Source organism: Centrocercus urophasianus, unplaced genomic scaffold (genome assembly GCF_019232065.1).
Source record: "Centrocercus urophasianus isolate 14NV4802_14NV808 unplaced genomic scaffold, USGS_Curo_1.0 seq_1370, whole genome shotgun sequence".
Classification (NCBI taxonomy): domain Eukaryota; kingdom Metazoa; phylum Chordata; class Aves; order Galliformes; family Phasianidae; genus Centrocercus; species Centrocercus urophasianus.
The window spans coordinates 1-19,382 of NW_024884554.1; the positions used below are offsets into that span (position 1 = coordinate 1).

General features: G+C 45.6%; 1 protein-coding gene across 1 annotated transcript; it reads left to right on the forward strand.

Moving 5' to 3' along the window:
• The first annotated feature begins 3,417 nt into the window (after positions 1-3,417).
• On the forward strand, positions 3,418-18,847 carry LOC122157443 (transitional endoplasmic reticulum ATPase-like). The gene is made up of 10 exons (XM_042813093.1): positions 3,418-3,572; positions 3,828-3,963; positions 4,893-5,005; positions 5,146-5,310; positions 5,411-5,533; positions 14,823-15,035; positions 16,096-16,404; positions 17,346-17,501; positions 17,836-17,990; positions 18,391-18,847. Exons 1-10 carry the CDS (start codon positions 3,450-3,452, stop codon positions 18,494-18,496), a joined length of 1,599 nt encoding a protein of 532 aa, XP_042669027.1. The 5' UTR covers positions 3,418-3,449; the 3' UTR covers positions 18,497-18,847.
• The last annotated feature ends 535 nt before the right edge of the window (positions 18,848-19,382 follow it).

Below are 19,382 nucleotides of genomic sequence, written 5' to 3' on the forward strand. Positions count from 1 at the left end.
CTCCCCATTCATAAGTTAATTCGTCAGCTAGAGAGCCAGGGAGTGATCAGCAAAACTCACTCGCCTTTTAACAGCCCCATATGGCCAGTGCGTAAAGCCAGTGGAGAGTGGAGGCTGACGGTGGACTACCGTGGCCTGAATGAAGTCACACCCCCACTGAGTGCTGCTGTGCCGGACATGTTAGAACTCCAATATGAACTGGAGTCAAAAGCGGCCAAATGGTATGCCACCATTGACATTGCTAATGCCTTCTTTTCCATTCCTTTGGCCAAAGAATGTAAGCCACAGTTTGCTTTCACATGGAGGGGCATTCAGTATACCTGGAACCGTTTGCCCCAGGGGTGGAAACGCAGCCCGACCATTTGCCATGGGTTGATCCAAACTGTATTGGAACAGGGCAGTGCTCCTGAGCACCTGCAGTACATTGATGACATTGTTGTGTGGAGCAATACAGCAGAAGAAGTCTTCACGAAAGGAGAGCGAATAATCCAAATTCTTCTGAGTGCTGGTTTTCTGTTAAGCAAAGCAAAGTGAAAGGACCTGCTCAGGAGATTCAGTTCCTAGGTATAAAGTAGCAAGATGTCTGTCGTCGCATTCCTGCAGGTGTGACTGCCCTCCTCAGGAAGGAAGTCTTAAAGGTGCAGGAGCAGTCTCTCCCCCTGTGCTGTAAGTTGAGCTGAGGGAGACGATGACCGATGTGGGTGAACAGGGAACTTTTTCTGAAGTTCCCGAAGAAAAGGATTCTAACTGCTGTGGAAAAAGTGACGGGCAAATCAACGAGAGTACGAAGATGTTGTTAGGATGTGCGGAGAGAAAAATAGAAAGGCAAAAGCCCCGTTTGAACTCAACTTGGCTGCTGGGGTAAAAACGAACAAAAAACTTTTTTACATACATTAACAGTAAGATGAAGGCTAAGGGAATCTCCATCCTTTCCTGGATGCGACAGGGAACATGACCACTTAGGTTCTCAGTGCCATCTTTATTTGTGTCTTTAAAAGTCAGACTAATTATCTTTGGGGTATTCTACCCCCTGACCTGAAAGTCTGGGGTGGGGAACAAAATCAACTCCCCGTGATTCGGGTGGAAACAGTCAGAGACCCACTACTCCACCTGGAGTGTTACAAGTCCATGGGGCCAGATGGGATCCACCTGAGAGTGCTGAGGGAGCTGGCAGAGGTGATTTCCAAGATGCTTTATACCATCTATAAGTGTTCCTGGTCAACCAGAGAGATCCCAGAGGGTTGGAGGCTTGCCAATGTGACTCATATCTACAAGAAGAGTCGTAAAGAAGATCTGGGGAACTACAGGCCTGTCAGCCTGACCTCGGTGCCAGGGAAGGTTATGGAGCAGATCATCTTGAGTGTGATGTGTGTGCGGGACAACCAGGGGATTGGGCCCAGCCAGCATGGGTTCACAAAAGGCAGGTCTTGCTTGACCAACCATATCTCCTTCTGTGATCAGGTGACCTGCCTGGTGGATGAGGGAAAGGCTGTTGATGTAGTCTTCCTGGACTTTAGCAAAGCCTTTGACACCATCTCCCACAGTATTTTGCAGAAGCTGGTAGCCCATGGCTTGGACAGGTGCACTCTTTGCTGGGCAAGGAACTGGCTGGAGGGCCGGGCCCAGAGAGTGGTAGTGAATGGAGTTAAATCCCACTGGTAACTATTCACAAGTGGTATTCCCCAGGGGTTGGTATTGGGGCCTGTCCTCTTCAATATATTTATTGATGATCCAGATGACGGTATTGAGTGCACCCTCAGTAAGTTTGCAGATGACACCAAGCTGGGAGGAAGTGTTGATCTGCCTGGAGGTAGGATGGCCCTGCAGGAGGATCTGGACAGGCTGGATCACTGGGCTGAGGCCAATGGGATGAGGTACAACAAGGCCAAGTGCCAGATCCTGGATTTTGGCCGCAACAACCCCAGGCAATGCTACAGGCTTGGTGCAGAGTGGTTGAAAGACTGTGTGGAAGAAATGGACATGGGGGTATTGATTGTACTGATTGATGCTTGGCTGAACATGAGCCAGCAGTGTGCCCAGGTAACCAAGAAGGCCAATGGCATCCTGGCTTGTGTCAGAAATAGTATTGCCAGCAGAAGCAGGGATGTGATCATCCCTCTGTACTTAGCCCTGGTGAGGCCGCACCTCAAGTACTGTGTCCAGTGTTGGGCCTCTCACTCCAAAAAAGACATTGAGGCCCTGGAGCATATCTAGATAAGGGCAACAAAGCTGGTGAGGGGTCTGGAGCACAAGTCTTATAAGGAGCGGCTGAGGGAACTGGGATTGTTTAATCTGGAGAAGAGGAGGCTCAGAGGAGTCCTTATCGCTCTTTACAACTACCTGAAAGGAGGTTGTGGCGAGGTAGGGGTTGGCCTCTTCTCCAGTGTAACTAATAATAAATAGGATGAGAGGTAATGGCCTCAAGTTGCACCAGGGGAGATTCATGTTGGATATTAAGAAAAAACTTGTACTTCTGTTGAATAATGAAAATAACATTTGTTGTCGTTATTAGTGATATTTTCTGTCTGCTCGTTCTGAGACTGCAGCTGCAGGTGGTGCTGCAGGCAGAGCTGTTGTGAATTGGTGAGTTACTTGAAGTGAAAGCCTTAATGCCTGCCTGCACCCGTGGCTCTGCAGCTGGCTCACTTCAGTCAGCTAGCCTTTGTGAGGCTTTGTGCTCCCAAAGGTCAAGTTTCTTTTCCTTGGGTCTTTCAGAAGGAGCATAGTTTTTCTTCATGACCACTCCCAACATTGTGATGGAAAAATCTAAATGGAATAGATCTGTAAGCATTAGAGTTCAGCAACTGTAGGAAATCTCAGGGAATTGCTGTCCTTCAATCTGGGATTGATATATTTATACTTAAAAAAAAAAAAAAAAATTGAGGGGAGGTTATATGGGCTGCTTTTTGGCTGGTTGCTTTTTTTTGTTTGTTTGTTTGTTTTTGTGTGTGTGTGTTTTTGTTTTGGAGCTCATTTATAGGTTCTTACAGAGTAAGAGTGTACCTGTGCAATGCAAATTCGAGACAACTTCAGTATCTTACAGCTTTTTCCTTCCCTACCCTGATAATTTATCAACATGTAACATGACGGCTTATCTTGCAAGCTAAGACTGGCATTAACAGTGTGTGGTGGCGTATCACAGAAAAGCTCACCAAGTGTGAAATAGGGAAAGAAAAGAGACAGCTAAAGGTAGCTCACTGACTAGCACGGAATTGTGTTAGAGTTAACTGAAAACACCAGAATAATGATAGAAAGTACGCACACTTAATTCCGCATACTGTTCTTGTTCCTTCAACTGCAAATTTAGTGAACTATGTTGATAATGTTTGCTCTGGCTTGAAATATAGGTACTCTCTTGTAAATGTTTTACTGAAAAAATTTATCTGCATAACTTGGGGCTTAGCTGCTTCTGAGTGCCAAAGTGCTACTGTTTTTCAGGTCCTGAGATCATGAGCAAGCTGGCTGGTGAGTCTGAGAGCAACCTGAGGAAAGCCTTTGAAGAAGCTGAGAAGAATGCTCCTGCCATCATCTTCATTGATGAACTGGATGCCATTGCTCCAAAGAGAGAGAAGGTAAAAATAGCCTGTATGGGAGTTAAAGAAGTGCCTATGCACCCTTTTTGCTAACAGTTGGCATGAATCTCTGAGTATAGGGTAAAGATGCAGTTAACTTAATGCTTTATTTCAGTCAGGCGTGAGAGGAATTGTATACAGTTCACAATGTTTCTTAACAGCTTGTGGCTGTAATGTCTGTCTGCTCTGGTGCAACACTAATTTCTGGTCTGTGCTGTAGAGTTTTTAGTCTAATCATTTTTTTTCTCTCTGTAGACACATGGAGAGGTGGAACGTCGCATAGTATCTCAGCTGTTGACTCTTATGGATGGACTGAAACAGAGGGCACATGTGATTGTTATGGCAGCTACCAACAGACCTAACAGCATTGACCCAGCGCTCAGGCGGTTTGGTAACTAGGATTGTCATCTCTGTTTTGTGTTTTGGATACTTTATTACAGACTATGCTTCAGGGCCCTTGGAAAGATTGAGCAGAAATTGATATTAAACATCTGTGTGTTTCATAGACTGTGACTTTTCTCCAGCTACTTGTTTGAAATCAATTTCTAGGCTTCCAGACTTTTATATCATTTTCTGTCTTATTAGGTTAGAACTTGTAGAAATAACAAAATATTTTGAAATTGTGTAGTAGCCTCTGTTAGGTGAGTAAATAGCTGCTTGAGGGGATGTTCATGCTTCAGGTTGTAGAATTCTCTGACTTCTCTTATTGGTGAGGATCCTGATGGTTTTCAAAACTCTGCAGTGTGAATGTCTGGTGTATGAGCAGTTGGTAAAGTCTGTAATAGCAAAAAAGTCAAGTTTGCAGGAGAAAATGGCATCTTCAGTATGCAGAGGCATGACTAGAAATAAATGATAGACATGGGTACCTTAGTTAATATTGCAGTGGCAGTTTTTACTTTTCACCATTTGGGTATTGATGAGTAATGCAGAAAGTTCTGAAAAACTAAATGTCTTGGAATTTGCAAAGTCTTACGCTGAGGACGCAAAGACAGAAGTAAGCAAAAATGTCTTGTGGTATGTTGGTTAGGGAAAGCATATTTTTCTACAAATGAGGCTTGGAAAAAGTTACTAAATCAGTAATACTCTGCTTGAACTGAAGTTAATACAGTATTATTTTCCTAAACAGCTAAGGCCTTTCTTCCTTCTCTGATCTGACTCTGCAACTATGCCGATATATTCTGTAGAGAATATCAAAGCTGTGGTGTTTTCTGAAATTGTGTGTTTGTGGCTTGTCATTATGTTGCTCAGTCAGAGGAAAACAGCAACTGCAGCTTCTTTGGTTTACATAATCAGCAGCTCATCGTGTTCTGTACTCCCCAGGTCGTTTTGACAGAGAGGTAGATATTGGTATCCCAGATGCAACTGGGCGCCTGGAAATCCTGCAGATCCACACAAAAAATATGAAACTGGCTGATGATGTGGATCTGGAACAGGTGAGTAGCATGCTATTGGGAAAGCTTGTCTCTGCAGATGAATGTTCCTGATGCTGTGTTTTGTAGTGGAAATGTTGTGACTTTGCCCTTGCAGAGTGCTTGCCTGTATGCTTATGAGTCAGTCAGTGCTTTGCTTTCAGGTGGGAAACGAGACCCATGGACACGTTGGTGCTGACTTGGCTGCTCTTTGCTCAGAAGCTGCTCTTCAGGCTATCAGAAAGAAGATGGATCTCATAGATCTAGAAGATGAAACCATTGATGCTGAAGTGATGAACTCCCTGGCTGTGACCATGGATGACTTCAGGGTAATGCAAGAGTGCCCCTCTTCTAGGTGCAGCGTCTAATTACTTATTTGAAATGTGTGAACATGATGTAATAACATAATGTCATTTATTCTAATGGTAGTGGGCTCTGAGCCAGAGCAACCCTTCTGCTCTTCGAGAGACTGTGGTGGAGGTGCCACAAGTTACCTGGGAAGATATTGGTGGCCTAGAAGATGTAAAGAGAGAACTCCAGGAGCTTGTACAGGTAAGGGTTTCCAACAGATTTTTTGCCTAGTCAGTATAAAAAGTAATGATGGTAATAAAATACAGAACCTCTTCATATTCTTGTTCAGGCTGTGAACAGGGTAAACACAGAGGTTCTTATGGCAATTGCTTGTAACAGAGTGAAAATACCGCAGTGTACCATCTTAGTGAACTTAGAGAGAGGAAGGTGCTAGGAAGCAACATCAGGCTTTCCTTAATAGAGTCTACAGTGACATCTTTGCATGTAGCACAAAACCCACCAGAAACGGCAGTAGTTCTGCTTCTCTTAAGCAGAGACCAGCAATGGGACCACTGCCGAGAATTCTTTTATGTGGTGGCTTTATCTGCTAGAAGGTGGATAAAGATTCTCATACAGTAAGCCTCCAGAGGGGTTTCCTATCAGCACTGGCATAGGGACAGAAGAAAAGTAATAGTGAAGCCTCTTATGAATAGAGACAAAAAGTCATGAATTATCTGTGGAAATGTCTGGTGTTTGTTTTTGATACATCTCTGCTTTCAGTTAGCACTGTAGAGACACCCTATGACTTAAAATAAACAAATACATAAAAAATTCCAACTTCATTCTGTTAAATCACCTAGCTCTGATCTTGTTAAAGATCATAGAGTCATAGAATCACAAGGTTGTAAAGGACCTACTAGATCATCTAGTCCAACCGTCACCCATTACCACTGCTACCACAAGCCTCTAAACCATATCTTGTAACTCCTCATCCAGACACCTCTTGAACACTGCCAAGGACGGTGACTCCACCACCTCCTTGGGCAGGCCATTCTAGTGCCTGACCACTCTGAGATAAAAAGGTTTTCCTTATGTCTAACCTAAACCTCCTCTGGTACGACTTGCGGCCATTTCCTCGGGTCCTGTTTGTTGCCTGGGAGAAGAGGCCAAACCCCTCCTCATCACAGCCTCCCTTCAGGAAGTTGTAGAGTGCAACGAGGTCTCCCCTGAGCCTCCTCTTCTCCAGACTAAACAATCCAAGCTCCCTCAGCCGGTCTTCATATGACTTGTGCTCCAGACCCCTCACCAGTTTCATTGCCCTTCTCTGGACACGCTCCAGGGGCTCAATGTCTTTCTTGTAGTGAGGGGCCCAAAACTGGACACAATACTTGAGGTGCGACCTCACTAGTGCTGAGTAGAGGGGAATGATTACTTCCCTGCTCCTGCTGGCCACACTATTTCTAATACAGGCCAGGATGCTGTTGGCCCTCTTGGCCACCTGGGCACACTGTCAGCTCATGTTCAGCCGAGCATCAACCAACACCCCCAGGTCCCTTTCCTCTTCACAGTCATCCAGTCACTCATCCCCAAGCCTATAGTGCTGCATGGGGTTATTGTGACCAAAGTGCAGGACCCAGCACTTGGCCTTGTTGAACTTGATCCTATTCATCTCAGCCCAGCGATCCAGCTGATCTAGATCCCTCTGAAGGGCCTCCCTACCCTCAGGCAGATCAACATCACCTCCCAGCTTGGTGTCATCTGCAAACTAACTGAGGGTACACTCAATCCCCTCATCTAGGTCATCAATAAAGATATTAAACAAGATGGGCCCCAGTACCGACCCCTGGGGAACACCACTTGTAATGGGTCGCCAGCTGGACTTCACTCCATTAGCCACTACCCATTGGGCATGGCGCTCTATCCAGTTCCTTACCCAAAGAAGGATATACCTGTCCAGGCCACGGGCAGCCAGTTTCCCCAGGAGAATACTGTGAGATACCGTGTCAAAGACTTTGCTGAAGTCTAGGTAGACTACATCAACAGCATTTCCCTTGTCTACCAGTCTGGTCACCCAGCCATAGAAGGAGATGAGGTTGGTCAATCAAGACCTTCCTTTCATGAACCCATGCTGACTGGGCCTCATCCTTTGGATACCATGCACGTGCTGCGTGATCTCACCCAAGATGATTTGTTCCATAACTTTCCCTGGTACTGAGGTCAGGCTGACAGGCCTGTAGTTCCCTGGATCCTCTTTACAGACCTTCTTGTAGGTGGGAGTCACATCGGCAAGCCTCCAATCCTCTGGGACCTCTCCAGATAACCAGGAGTGCTGGTAGATGGCAGAGAGTGGCTTGCATTAGAGTGCACTGTGCACCAGTGTCCACCAGGGCCTTATATTTCCATGATTCTGATGTGCCAGGTCATCTAATCCACACAGTCCAATAAACTCTATTATCCCTTTCCCCCCCCGGCTGGGGGCAGGGCCCCTCTATTTGTTACCTCTGTTGTCTGCAGCAACTGGAGCAATCACCTTTTTGGAGAAGTTCACCTTGGTGGTTGATTTGTCTTGTAATTCTTTTACCCGTGCTTGAACTGCAGGAGTAGGTTGTTTATGCCACTTCTTCATATCTTCTCCATGGTCATGTAGATAACACCACAAGGCAAAACGTGACGTGGTCTTACTGTTGTCACTTGCTTGAGCAGGAGGACATCTTCTTTTGATAGCTGAGATGTTGGATGACACCGGCTAGGAGGAAACCAATTTTTTCAGCCCCTCCAGTAGGCTGTTTTGGGAATTGTGGCCTCCATTGGATATATCTGTTACCACCATGGTTCCATCAGCATTATGCAAGGTTGATAGTTTGTCTGTTATATCTTCTTGTTTGCTTTTCATTCTGTTCATCTTTTCAGCTACTTTTTCAATAGCTGAAACACAAGCTTGTAGAGGGCTTAAATGTAACTCAAAGTCTTGAAGTTTATTAACCAATTCATTTTTAAGGGGTCTTCTTTCCCCTCTGCCATACATTGCTGCAAATGTACTGGCGTACCTTTCTGGTGCAGTCTTTGTGAATGTACACCACATGTTTGGTGTACACCTGACTCTCTCAGGATCATGCTCTTGGTCTGGATCATCAGGAATGAAATCAGGGTGTTGCATTTCCACATCATTTCCACATACCATTAAAACAGTTTCTCACAGTGCCTTCAAAACGCACAAATCAAACAATACATTTCCTCAACTTCCACAAACACCCAGCACTTGGTCTCATGATTAGGATACTCAATTATAAAACTGGTCCCATTACTCCATTTACGTTCCTGGTTTCTTATTCAATATTCCCCCTGGCTCACCAACAATGTTTCTCCAGTGAGCCAAAATACAACCCAGGGGGTCTTCTCATATCACTTTAGACACCCCTTGTTCCATAACAGCCTCATACACAACGTAACATAACACTTTCACAACACAGACATTTAACAATCACACAGACAGTGACAACAATCAGTACAATTTATCCTCAGGACCCTTCCTCTCTCTGCCTCCCTCCAGAGCCCAACCTTCCCTCTGTATTCATTTCCTACACTTGCGTAGCTGCCCACCTCCTTCTCCAATAAACAACATATCAATGATAAACATCATTTCCATCCATGAGTAGAAATTCGGCCCTAGAAATTGATCTAATTGTTCTGCTACACTTATAGGATCCTCAGTTAAGGAATTCTTCTTGAAACTCCTAACTTCTCTTGTAGTAAAAACAGCAGGCATTACCATACCCTATTTCCCTTTGACCTAGACTTCCTTAAGAGGATGAAGTGAAGTGTTAGTAAGGTTAGTATTAGAGAAAGGAAAACTGTTCAGGTCTCATTTGCATTACTCCAACTTCCTCAGTAATCGAGAGTGCATCCTCTCTCCAGGACCTGCACAGATCAGCAGCACCCACTTTCCTCCTCTGGAGGGGTCACTGCTGCTTAAGAAATTGCACTGCTTTAGAAATTGAAAAATGGGGGGGAAGTTACCTAAGGGATCCCATTTATGATCTTTCTGCTTCTCTTTCCTATTTCCTTTGAACTTGGACTCCTTGCGAGGAACATTTCTTTACTTCTTGCACTCATTAAGCGACCTAAGCCAATTCTGTTTCAGAAAAAGGAGTCTTACTGTTTACATATAAATACAAAGTCTGATAGGCCCAATTTTCTTCAGACTCCTATTTTGGTCAAAATAATGATTTTCCCTGTAGTGGCTCTCTACTGTATACAGTATTTAAACATTTTTTCCCTGTTCTTTTCCTAGTTTTGGGATTATTTTCCAATTTTGAAGCACAAGGGGCTGGCTCTCTCTAGGCACCATTCCGGGGACCTTTTTCCCCTGCTCTCGGGAACTCCTATTACCCATCCCTCCAGAATGCTACTGTGAACTCCCCAGCTCACAGGTTACCACACTCTGATTCTCGGATTTTGGGCCCAATCCCTCAGGAGTACTAGACTCCTATCTCGGATTAATAGGGGTGTACTGCTGGCACTTCATCAAGTGCACAGGGTACCACACACCAACAGTTCCCTCCCGAGACTCTTCCTTTCACCAACACAGCCGCTTCGTCCGTCCCTGGCCGTGCCCCTCACGGGACAGCGGAACCGCAGGTCGGGACTCAGCACTCGCTTCGCACTGACAGCGCGTCTCAGTCACACACACTCAAGAGTCTCAACCGACCCCCAAGGAAAGAGTTAAATACCCTTACCTTGGTCCGTGCACGAAGTTACCGGGTCGCAATGGCCAACACCCGTGCCTGCCTGCCCCTTGGCTTTCACAGAGCCCGTCCTTTATGTAACAGTCTCGGTTTTTTATCGGCCGTACCAAGGAGTCACCTCACCACCCAGACAGGACCGCTGAAATCAGCGGGGTGCACCTATCCTGTGCAGGGCAGTAGGGAAACTCCCAAAGAGGCGATAATAATCCCGGACGAGCCCCCAAATTGTTGGAAATAATCCAAGTCATGTTGTCAGGACGGTATCTCTGATAAAAGCAGAATTTATTCGCGATTGCAATGGCGGGCGTCCCGCAAGCCGGAGCGCGCCTATGGACACATCATGACAGCCTTTAGACCCTGTTTTCTCCCCCTTGCCTTCCCCCTCCCCTGTTTCCCCACTGGCTGGGTACTCCAGGTTCACAATCTTATCAGAAGGTTTACATTTGTTATTTACTTGTTAATTTATTTGTTATTGGGTGCCAGTCAGTAGTCATCCTGTTGTTTCCAAGATGTCTCGGTGCTCTCCTTGTCCTACTGATGTGGTGATTTTCTTTAAAGTCATCATTAAACAAAGAGCACTGGGGGATGATGTCAGGCCTTCCCAATGTTTCTTCAGGCGCTTCCTCGGGCATGCCATGGCTTGTTCTCTGGTTTGCTCTCGTGCAGGATATTCTTGCAGTGTGTATGACAAAATATACATATATACACCTATATACAGAGTGTGCATTCCTGGGAAGGTTTGTCTAGAGCATAAGTGATGTAAACTTATCAGAGATCTTCCCCAAGTTAAGTAGAGGGACTCCCAAAAAGAATTATGATAGCAGAGATCATATAATATAATATTATACAATTCTAATGCAGAAACAACATTTGATTCCCACAAGGGCTATGTAGCATTTCCACCACAGCATATTCTCTCAAATAACGGATGCCTTCTTCTATATCAGCCCATTTCTTTTTCTCAGGCATCAGATCGTCTTTGAAGGGGTATCTTTCTTTTACAGCTAACAACATCCGCTTCCAGAGGGTGAAGGCCTGGTTCTGGCATGTACCAATGCCTCTGTCAATGGCTGAGTCCCTAGCAATGCCAACCAGTTGGCGAGCTTCTCTACTATCTAGCCACACACTGTTGGCCCCATTGTCCCAGCATCAAAGTAACCAAGTGGCAATAGGCTCGTTTGGGTGACGTGAGAAATCTTTTCTCAGACTTCAAATTTCATTCATTTACAGAGATCGATCAACAGTGGTAACAATATCTTGCTCACCTCTTCCTCTTTCAGGACTTCTTGTTGCCCTCGTAGGCGTTGGTGACCGTGGTCTTACTGAGGGCCCCTCCCCTGGACTCAGGGGTGCTTCTCTTAGATCTCAGAGCCGCAAGCAAGCAGGTAGCAGGAGGAAGTCGCAGAGCCAATCCAGAAGGAAGCTGCAGGACTTAAGTAGCAGGCCCAGGAGAGTCCATCAGCATGCAGGAATTCCATAGTGAGGAATCTGATGGCAGACATCTTTGTTCTTCAGCATCGTGGTAGAGCGCAGACCAAGTCCAGGAGGGAGAGAGGCAGGTCATGAGGCTTCTCATGTCAGAAACCTCTTCTTCATGAGGAATCTGTTGCCAGAAAACCTAAATCTCATGATTGTAGGTTCCCATTTTATCCTTCTTCTTTTTCTGCCCATGTGACATCCCTGGGCGCTTGGGCAAGAGTTATGTGAGTACCCCCCTGAGATGGCCATCTTCCTCGAGATAAGCCCACACAAAAGACCACTTCACGGCCATTAAGCTGCAGCTTCTCTCTCTCTCTCTCTCTCTTTGCTCCTGGCCTTGTCTATCTGTGTCCCTCAGACAAAGGATTTCACAAACCTTGACCAGGTCTTGTCCATCTGTGTTCTCCAGACAAAGGATTTCTCAACCCTTGCCCAGGACTTGCTTGGACTTGTTCATCTGTGTCCCCAGCAAGCTTTGAGACAATGATGTAAAAGAATAATCTCTTACACTCACACAGTTTGGAGGGTGTCCCATTCAGATTGGAGGGTGTCGAGTTTGAATTAAAGGGAGTCTCGCTCGGATTCAAAGGCATCTCGAGATTGGAGATTCCTTCTCTCAGCTCGGAGATTTTCCCCTTTGGCTTGGAGACTTTATTTCTCAGCTCAGAGACACTCTTGCCAGGTTTTGAGATTCTCCTGGCTAGGAGACTCTCTTTTTCAACCCAGAGATTCTCTGTCTCAGTTTGGAGACTCTCTCTTTCGGATTGCAGGGAGTCTCTCTTGATTAGAGGGCATCTCTCTTGGACTGGAGGTCTTTTCTTTCAACCAGGAGACTTCTCGCTCAACCCAGAGATTCTCCTTTTCAGCTTGGAGACTCTCTTGCTCATTTTGTACTGTTTCCCTGAGACTCTCCCTTTCAGCTCTCAGACACTCTCTCAATTTCACAAACTCTCTCCCTCTCTGGGATAGTATTGAATAAGGCCCGATAAGCATTAGCCAGGCCCCAAATAATTTGTGCCTCCTCAGATCTGCCTGAGCCACAACATTCCTGTCTCAAATAAATGTTTAAGCTCTCAGGGTCTTTCAGGTGTTCAGGAGTAAAGTTCCATGACACTGAAGATGTTCATGTCTCTAAAGTCTCTACCAAGCCTCTCCACACTCCCTGCCACTCAGTATTCTCTGGTTTTGGGGAAGGCTTCTTCAAAATATGATAAATAAAAATACTGAGTGATATGATGAGCAGTAAATTCAGGGAGATTAACAACGTGATAAGATGAGCATTGAAAAACTGCAAAAAGGATTCAAAGGAGAGACTTGGAGCCTGCTTAAAAATCCCAAGTTCTGTGAAATTAGCAGCTCCCTCTGCAAACAGTTTTAAAAGAGAAAGCAGAATCATTTTTTTTTCTCTTTACAGAAGCAAGATAGCAGTGCTCAAAGTTTACAAACATCCCAGAATATTGGCAGTCCCCCTGGACTTTCAAGGTCAAGTTTTAAGTGAGCACCTGTGAAAAAGACAAACTTTCCCAATGAAACTCTCTGATAGCAGAGAGAGAGATTCGTTCTAAAAGCTAACAAGCAGCCTTTGCCCTCATTCTCCACCAAGAATGTCAACGGTTTACGGGCTGGTTCGGCCCAGTTCGGTGACTAGCGGGGCGGAGGGATTTCACAAAATCTGCACCTCCGGAAAAGGGAAACAGGGGACCCCAAAATAATTAAAAACTGCGGCAACGATCTGAGGAGAAACAAACTAATTTACTAAATATGGTATTGGAATACAAGATAACACACTGTAATACAATATAATTAGAATTGAAGCTAATAAATCAAATATAAAGAGAGAATGTCCGAAAGGTGGATAGGCCTCACCATAACGCTGAGGTGAGATGCGCAGTCCAGTTGAGCAGCAGGGAGACGGGAGGAGAGCCAACAAGGAAGAGCACCTCAGGTGACCTTTCCAGGAGTTATATCTCCTCTCTGACTGCAAAGCCCCCTGGGGAATGTAGTTCTTCTTCTCTTCCGGACAGGTACCTGGAACTTGAGCATTAATAGTTAAACTCCCAGTGCACTACATGATGTTATGATGTGGAATACTGATAACCAAAAATCATAAAACCATGACACCATCACAGTACTCCAGTCATGGGAGTGGTCCCACCATGTTTCAGTAATAGCAACTAGGTCATAGCCTGATGCACAATCGCTTTCAGCTCCTCCTGCTTGTTGCCCCTGCTGCTTGCATTGGTGTAGATGTACTTCAGCTGAGTCATCTGCCTCACCCCCAGCTCAAGCATCGTTCCCCTGGGCTCACCTCTTTTGAACCCTGTTTTGTCCCCTTCCCCCGTCTTGGCTAGTTTAAAGCTCTTTCAATAAGCCCCACTAGCTCCTGCGCTAGGATTCATTGCCCCTTTGATATAGGTGGGTTCTATGGACGGACAACATGCCAGGGGCTGAGTAATCTGCCCGATGATCAAAAAACCCAAAGTTTCTGCTTCAGTACCAGGATAAATGCTCACTTAAGATTGTACGGTTGGACTAGATGATCTTATAGGTCGTTTCCAACCTTGTGATTCTATGATTCTATGATTCTAAGATACTTTGCCTGTCTCTGGAGGGCAGAGCTGACTAGATTGGATAATGAACTGTTCCCTTTTGCTTCTGCAGGGCAGAGTGAAGCTGGAGTTAAGTGTGCTGGAAAACTACCCAGACTGATGCTTAGTTCTTATGAAGAAAGGTTGAGGGAACTGTGCTTGTTCAGCTTGGAAAAGAGAATCTCTGGGGAGACCTCATTGTGGCCTTCCAATACTTGGAGGGAGCATATAAACAGGAGGGAGAACAGCTGTTTACGAGGGTGGATAGTGATAGGACAAGGGGGAATGGTTTTAAACTGAGACAGGGGAGGTTTAGATTAGATATTAGGAGGAAGTTTTTCACTCAGAGGGTGGTGACACACTGGAACAGGTTGCCCAAGGAGGTTGTGGGTGCCCCATCCCTGGAGACATTCAAGGCCAGGCTGGATGTGGCTCTGGGCAGCCTGGTCTAGTGGTTGGCGACCCTGCCCATGGGAGGGGGGTTGAAACTAGATTACTATTGTAGTCCTTTTCAATCTAGGCCATTCTATGATTCTTAGGGTTAGATAGGCTGTGTAGGGCAGTTTTACAATTTATCTGTGGTGCTTTTCAAACCAGTCTGCTTCTAAAAATGCCATCGGCCCCAAGCAGTCTGAATCTTTTGTTTAACTCACTAGAAATTTCCAGTTTTGTTTCTGGTAGGAGCAAGGGGTAGGTCTGTTTTGGCTTATTATGATAATTTTTTTTTGTATCCTTTAGTATCCTGTGGAGCACCCAGACAAGTTCCTAAAATTTGGTATGACCCCATCAAAAGGGGTTCTGTTTTATGGGCCACCTGGTTGTGGTAAGACACTTCTGGCCAAAGCCATTGCCAATGAATGCCAGGCAAACTTCATTTCCATCAAGGGGCCAGAATTGCTTACCATGTGGTTTGGAGAATCTGAAGCCAATGTGCGTGAGATCTTTGACAAGGTAGGTGTTGACAGGGTAGCTCCTTATGCTGTGATTGTGCTGAGTTACTCCCAGAATGTTGTCTCCACTGCATCTGTCTTACTGGCTTGGTTATTGTTTGGTTATTTTGTGTTTTCCCAACTGGCAATGTGAGCAGACGTTGCTTTCCTGATGTTAGGGTATTAATCCTCTTTGGGAATATAGCTATTTAACTGGTGTTCTCCCACTACAGTTTGCTTCTGCTGTTATGGGATGATAAATGTCCCAGTGCCTTAGCAGTAAGGCTAGCATTAGGGTGGCATAAATATCTTTCACATCCCTTAAAACTTAGGTTGACACCTCATTATACATCACCTACAGATTTTGAAAACCTCCTACAGGTTGTTTTCCTGCAGTATGCATGACATAGGAAAGGAGTTCCACTCCTGCTGCTCAGTTTCCTGTAGTGTCACATCCTTTCCCAAAAGGTACACACATGGATTACCTTAGGAATCCTCACTTTTGTGGTCAGGGAAGCCACTGAAAGAGCTATGTTGGAAGGAGAATTAGAGAAAAATGGGGGTTGGAAAGGAAGCTCAAAGGCCATCTGCTCCAACTGTTTGTCCAGGGCAGGGAGACAACTTGGAAATTTGGTTTGTGTGTATTAGGTCCTCATGTATGTTAGTTCTGAACACCTGCCAAGGATGGAGAATCCCTGACTTCTGTGGGCCTGTGTGCTAGTAGCAGTTTGCACCTGTTCTCACTGCATACTTCAAAGAAGGATCTGGCTTTTGCCAGACCTTTTGATATGTTGTGACTACTGATAACCCAGTGCCTAAATAACTAACTGACATCCTCAGATCTTGCAGGGAGAATTCTTGTCTAAGCAAATTGGTTCCAACTTTCCCTATAGGTATCAGTTACCATCCTTCTACTTGGTTCACAATGTTCCCAGTTTGGGGAAAATTCACCTTGTTTTTTTGAGGTAGCAGTGCTCTGGTATTCCTTTGAGCTACTTTAATTCTAGGGTAGGCTTAGCATGAAATCAGTGCTCCTTACCTGGTAGTGTTTAACAGGGACTGTTTTTCTTTGGTTTTTGCAGGCCCGCCAAGCAGCCCCTTGTGTGCTCTTCTTTGATGAGCTGGACTCCATTGCAAAGGCTCGAGGTGGGAATATTGGAGATGGTGGTGGTGCTGCAGATCGCGTCATCAACCAGATCCTGACAGAGATGGATGGCATGTCTACCAAGAAGAACGTCTTCATCATCGGTGCCACCAACAGGCCAGACATCATTGACCCAGCTATCTTGCGTCCTGGCCGCCTGGATCAACTCATTTACATCCCCCTGCCTGATGAGAAGTCCCGAGTTGCTATTCTTAAGGCCAACTTGAGGAAATCACCAGTTGCGAAGGTAGGATCTATGCTATGACTGTATCTGACTTGGTTTTGTTGTGTGCTGCACATGTTCCTCATGAGCTGCAGACAAAGAAGAGAGTTAGTGACTGTTCTGTGCAGTACAGAGCTGGGAAACCTTCCATCCTTAAAGAATGGAAATAAGAGGTCAGGGGAGGCTCAAGCTCTAAAACTAGGTATCAACAGGGCTAGGCATCAATACGTAAGCACAGCAGATCTTATCACATATTAGAGTTCTGCCCATGGTGTAGGAGTGGGAAATGCCTATTATGGCAAGGTGGAAAACGAGTCTTGTACTCTGAAAGAAAAGTAAATGTAGAAAATAGGTTGAAAATAGGAAATTGAAGAGGAATCATTGCAGTTGATTGTTGCCAAACTCTTTCATAGACAAAAGTTATATCCTTTGCCTGGGGATCAGGCAATAATTAAACTGATAGTTAATCAGAGAAAAGCAGATGTCAAGTGAGTGCACAAGCTTTTTTTAGGTCAAGTTTACCTTTTTAAGTACTGCTGGGAAGGAAAGCTTTAAAGGAGGTTGCAGTACTGCTCCTGTCAGTTGACAGGAAGGAGAGGAGGTTTTTTGTCCTTTCTGCCTATGCCCCATCTCCATTTCCAGTCTGACACATTCATTTGACTCCTAATGCTGACACCTGAGCAAGTCATATCTGAAATCCCAAAGTCAGCTTGCTTCTTATTGAAGATGATCAGTGGAGGGGCATTTATAACTGCATAGTGGATTCTTGCTGGGTATGGGGGAGGATATAGCCTGCCCTTGTATGTGGTTAACTGGAAATGAGAGCCTTAACAGCTTATCTTTCTAAAACTGGCTAAAGTTAAGGCAGTGTGTTGGTACCATGGGATCTAAAGCCACCTCTTGATCACCTGAGAGTGCAAGGTGTAAAGAATAGGCTTCTCTTGTTTTGTTTTTTTTTTTGCTAGGATGTTGACCTGGATTTCCTAGCTAAGATGACCAATGGCTTTTCGGGGGCTGACCTGACAGAAATTTGCCAGCGTGCCTGCAAACTGGCCATCCGTGAGTCCATTGAGAGTGAGATCAGGCGAGAACGTGAGAGGCAGACCAACCCTTCTGCTATGGTGAGTTGGAGCACTCTGAGCTTTCCTTGCTCATTAAAAAGACAGCTCACTTCTGCCTATGGGTGAGGGATGATGTGTTCCTCTCCATAATCCTCCAATGAGGACAAGTAGGCTCTCTGCACAGAGTGCTGAGCTGGAGCACTCTTTGTTCTGTTCTTGTGGGAAGGCAAAGACCTCCTAGCGTGCCTCATCACTGGCATTGCTCAACTGCATCTACTGCAGCATCCCTCTCTAGACCTTGCCTCAGTGGGTATTGATGCATCCTGGCCCAGAGGGAGGTGTGGGCGAGTGTTGAACTGCATGTGGCTCATCTCAGCCCTCTTTCCCACTGCAGGAAGTGGAGGAAGATGACCCAGTTCCTGAGATACGCAGGGATCACTTTGAGGAGGCCATGCGCTTTGCTCGCCGCTCTGTCAGCGACAACGACATCAGGAAATACGAGATGTTTGCACAGACTCTACAGCAGAGCCGCGGCTTTGGCAGCTTCAGGTAACTAAAGGGAGGTGATGTGACCTGGCTAGCTCTAGGAACAGAGCAGAGGGCAGCTTTATTATACTATGGGTAATGATCCCCTCTTGCACTGCGTTTTTCCCATTTTCCCCAGAGTATACAGCAGCCAGCTGAGCATGTGGTGGGTACAGACTGCACTGCAGGTCAGTTGTATCTGCTCTGTTAGTGCTCTTGAAGCCCATCAACCCTTTTTCCTTTAATGCAAGCAACATCTGGCAGCAGTGTAAGCCTTTGCATGACCTGCCATAAGGCTTCACCATATTTCTCCCCTCTTGTACTTGGCATCAGGGTGTTGGTTTGGAGGGAGGGGATTGTGCTGAGCTGTGAGGAGGCTTCTGAACATCATCTCTTCTCTTCCCTTCTGTGCTGCTGCATGCAGGTTCCCATCAGGTAACCAGGGAGGCGCTGGGCCAAGCCAAGGCACAGGAGGTGGCAGCGGGGGCAACGTTTACAGTGAAGACAATGATGATGATCTTTATGGTTAACTTGCTGTCCTCAGTAGACCAAATTCCAAGTCAGGCTAAGTTGTACAGGGAAAATCCAATGTTCAGTGGACTCCTGATTTCTTCATTCCTCAGTCAGAACAGTGTAGCTGCACGTCAGACTTTGTACAGGGGATGTATTCTGCAAACACAAATCCAGACCGATATTCAGTTGGGAGACAGTGAATTAACAAGTAGGGGGAACCGACTTAATTTCTGAGAAATTTCTGTTGTAGTTTATGTGGCAGAATCAGCAACTTTAGCAAAGGGTACAATGCTAGCCTGTATTAAAACAAACAACAAAACCAAATTAAAAATAAAATAATAAAATAATAAAAATCTCACAAAACTCTAGCTAGGCCCTGGCATTTCCTTTGTGTGATGCTGTCACAGCATTGAAGTGTTGCCTCTGTAAGCTCTGTGTCTCACTTGCTGTATGAACATTCCTCAGCTGCCCTTCTTGTCTGGTGAAGTTCATCTGTGCATTTCCCTGGAGCATGCGTGTGCATTTTCCCTGGTGGGGTGTGCAAGGTTGCTCTTCATCCTTAAGTCTCTTAGCTCATGTTAACAGAACAAATTGGTTGGGCAGTCTCTCTCCTGTTCCAGAATTTGAAAGTAAGCACCAAGTAAGCTGGCAGATACCTGGCATTGCTTTTCTGATGCTGGCTATGAGCTGTTGGATTTCCTGTTGCATTTGCTCCTGTGCAACAGAGAACTCCAGGAATTCCCCTTATCTTGCCCTGCTTGAAGGCAGGCATGAGGGGGATCCTGGGCTTTCTCTGGAGTTTGTGGTGCAGCATGATCCAAGTATGTTTGGGAACAGGGGAGCTTTCTTTGATGCTGTTAGCAACAGAGCAGTGTTCATCAGACTCTGTGTAGAGATTTCTCC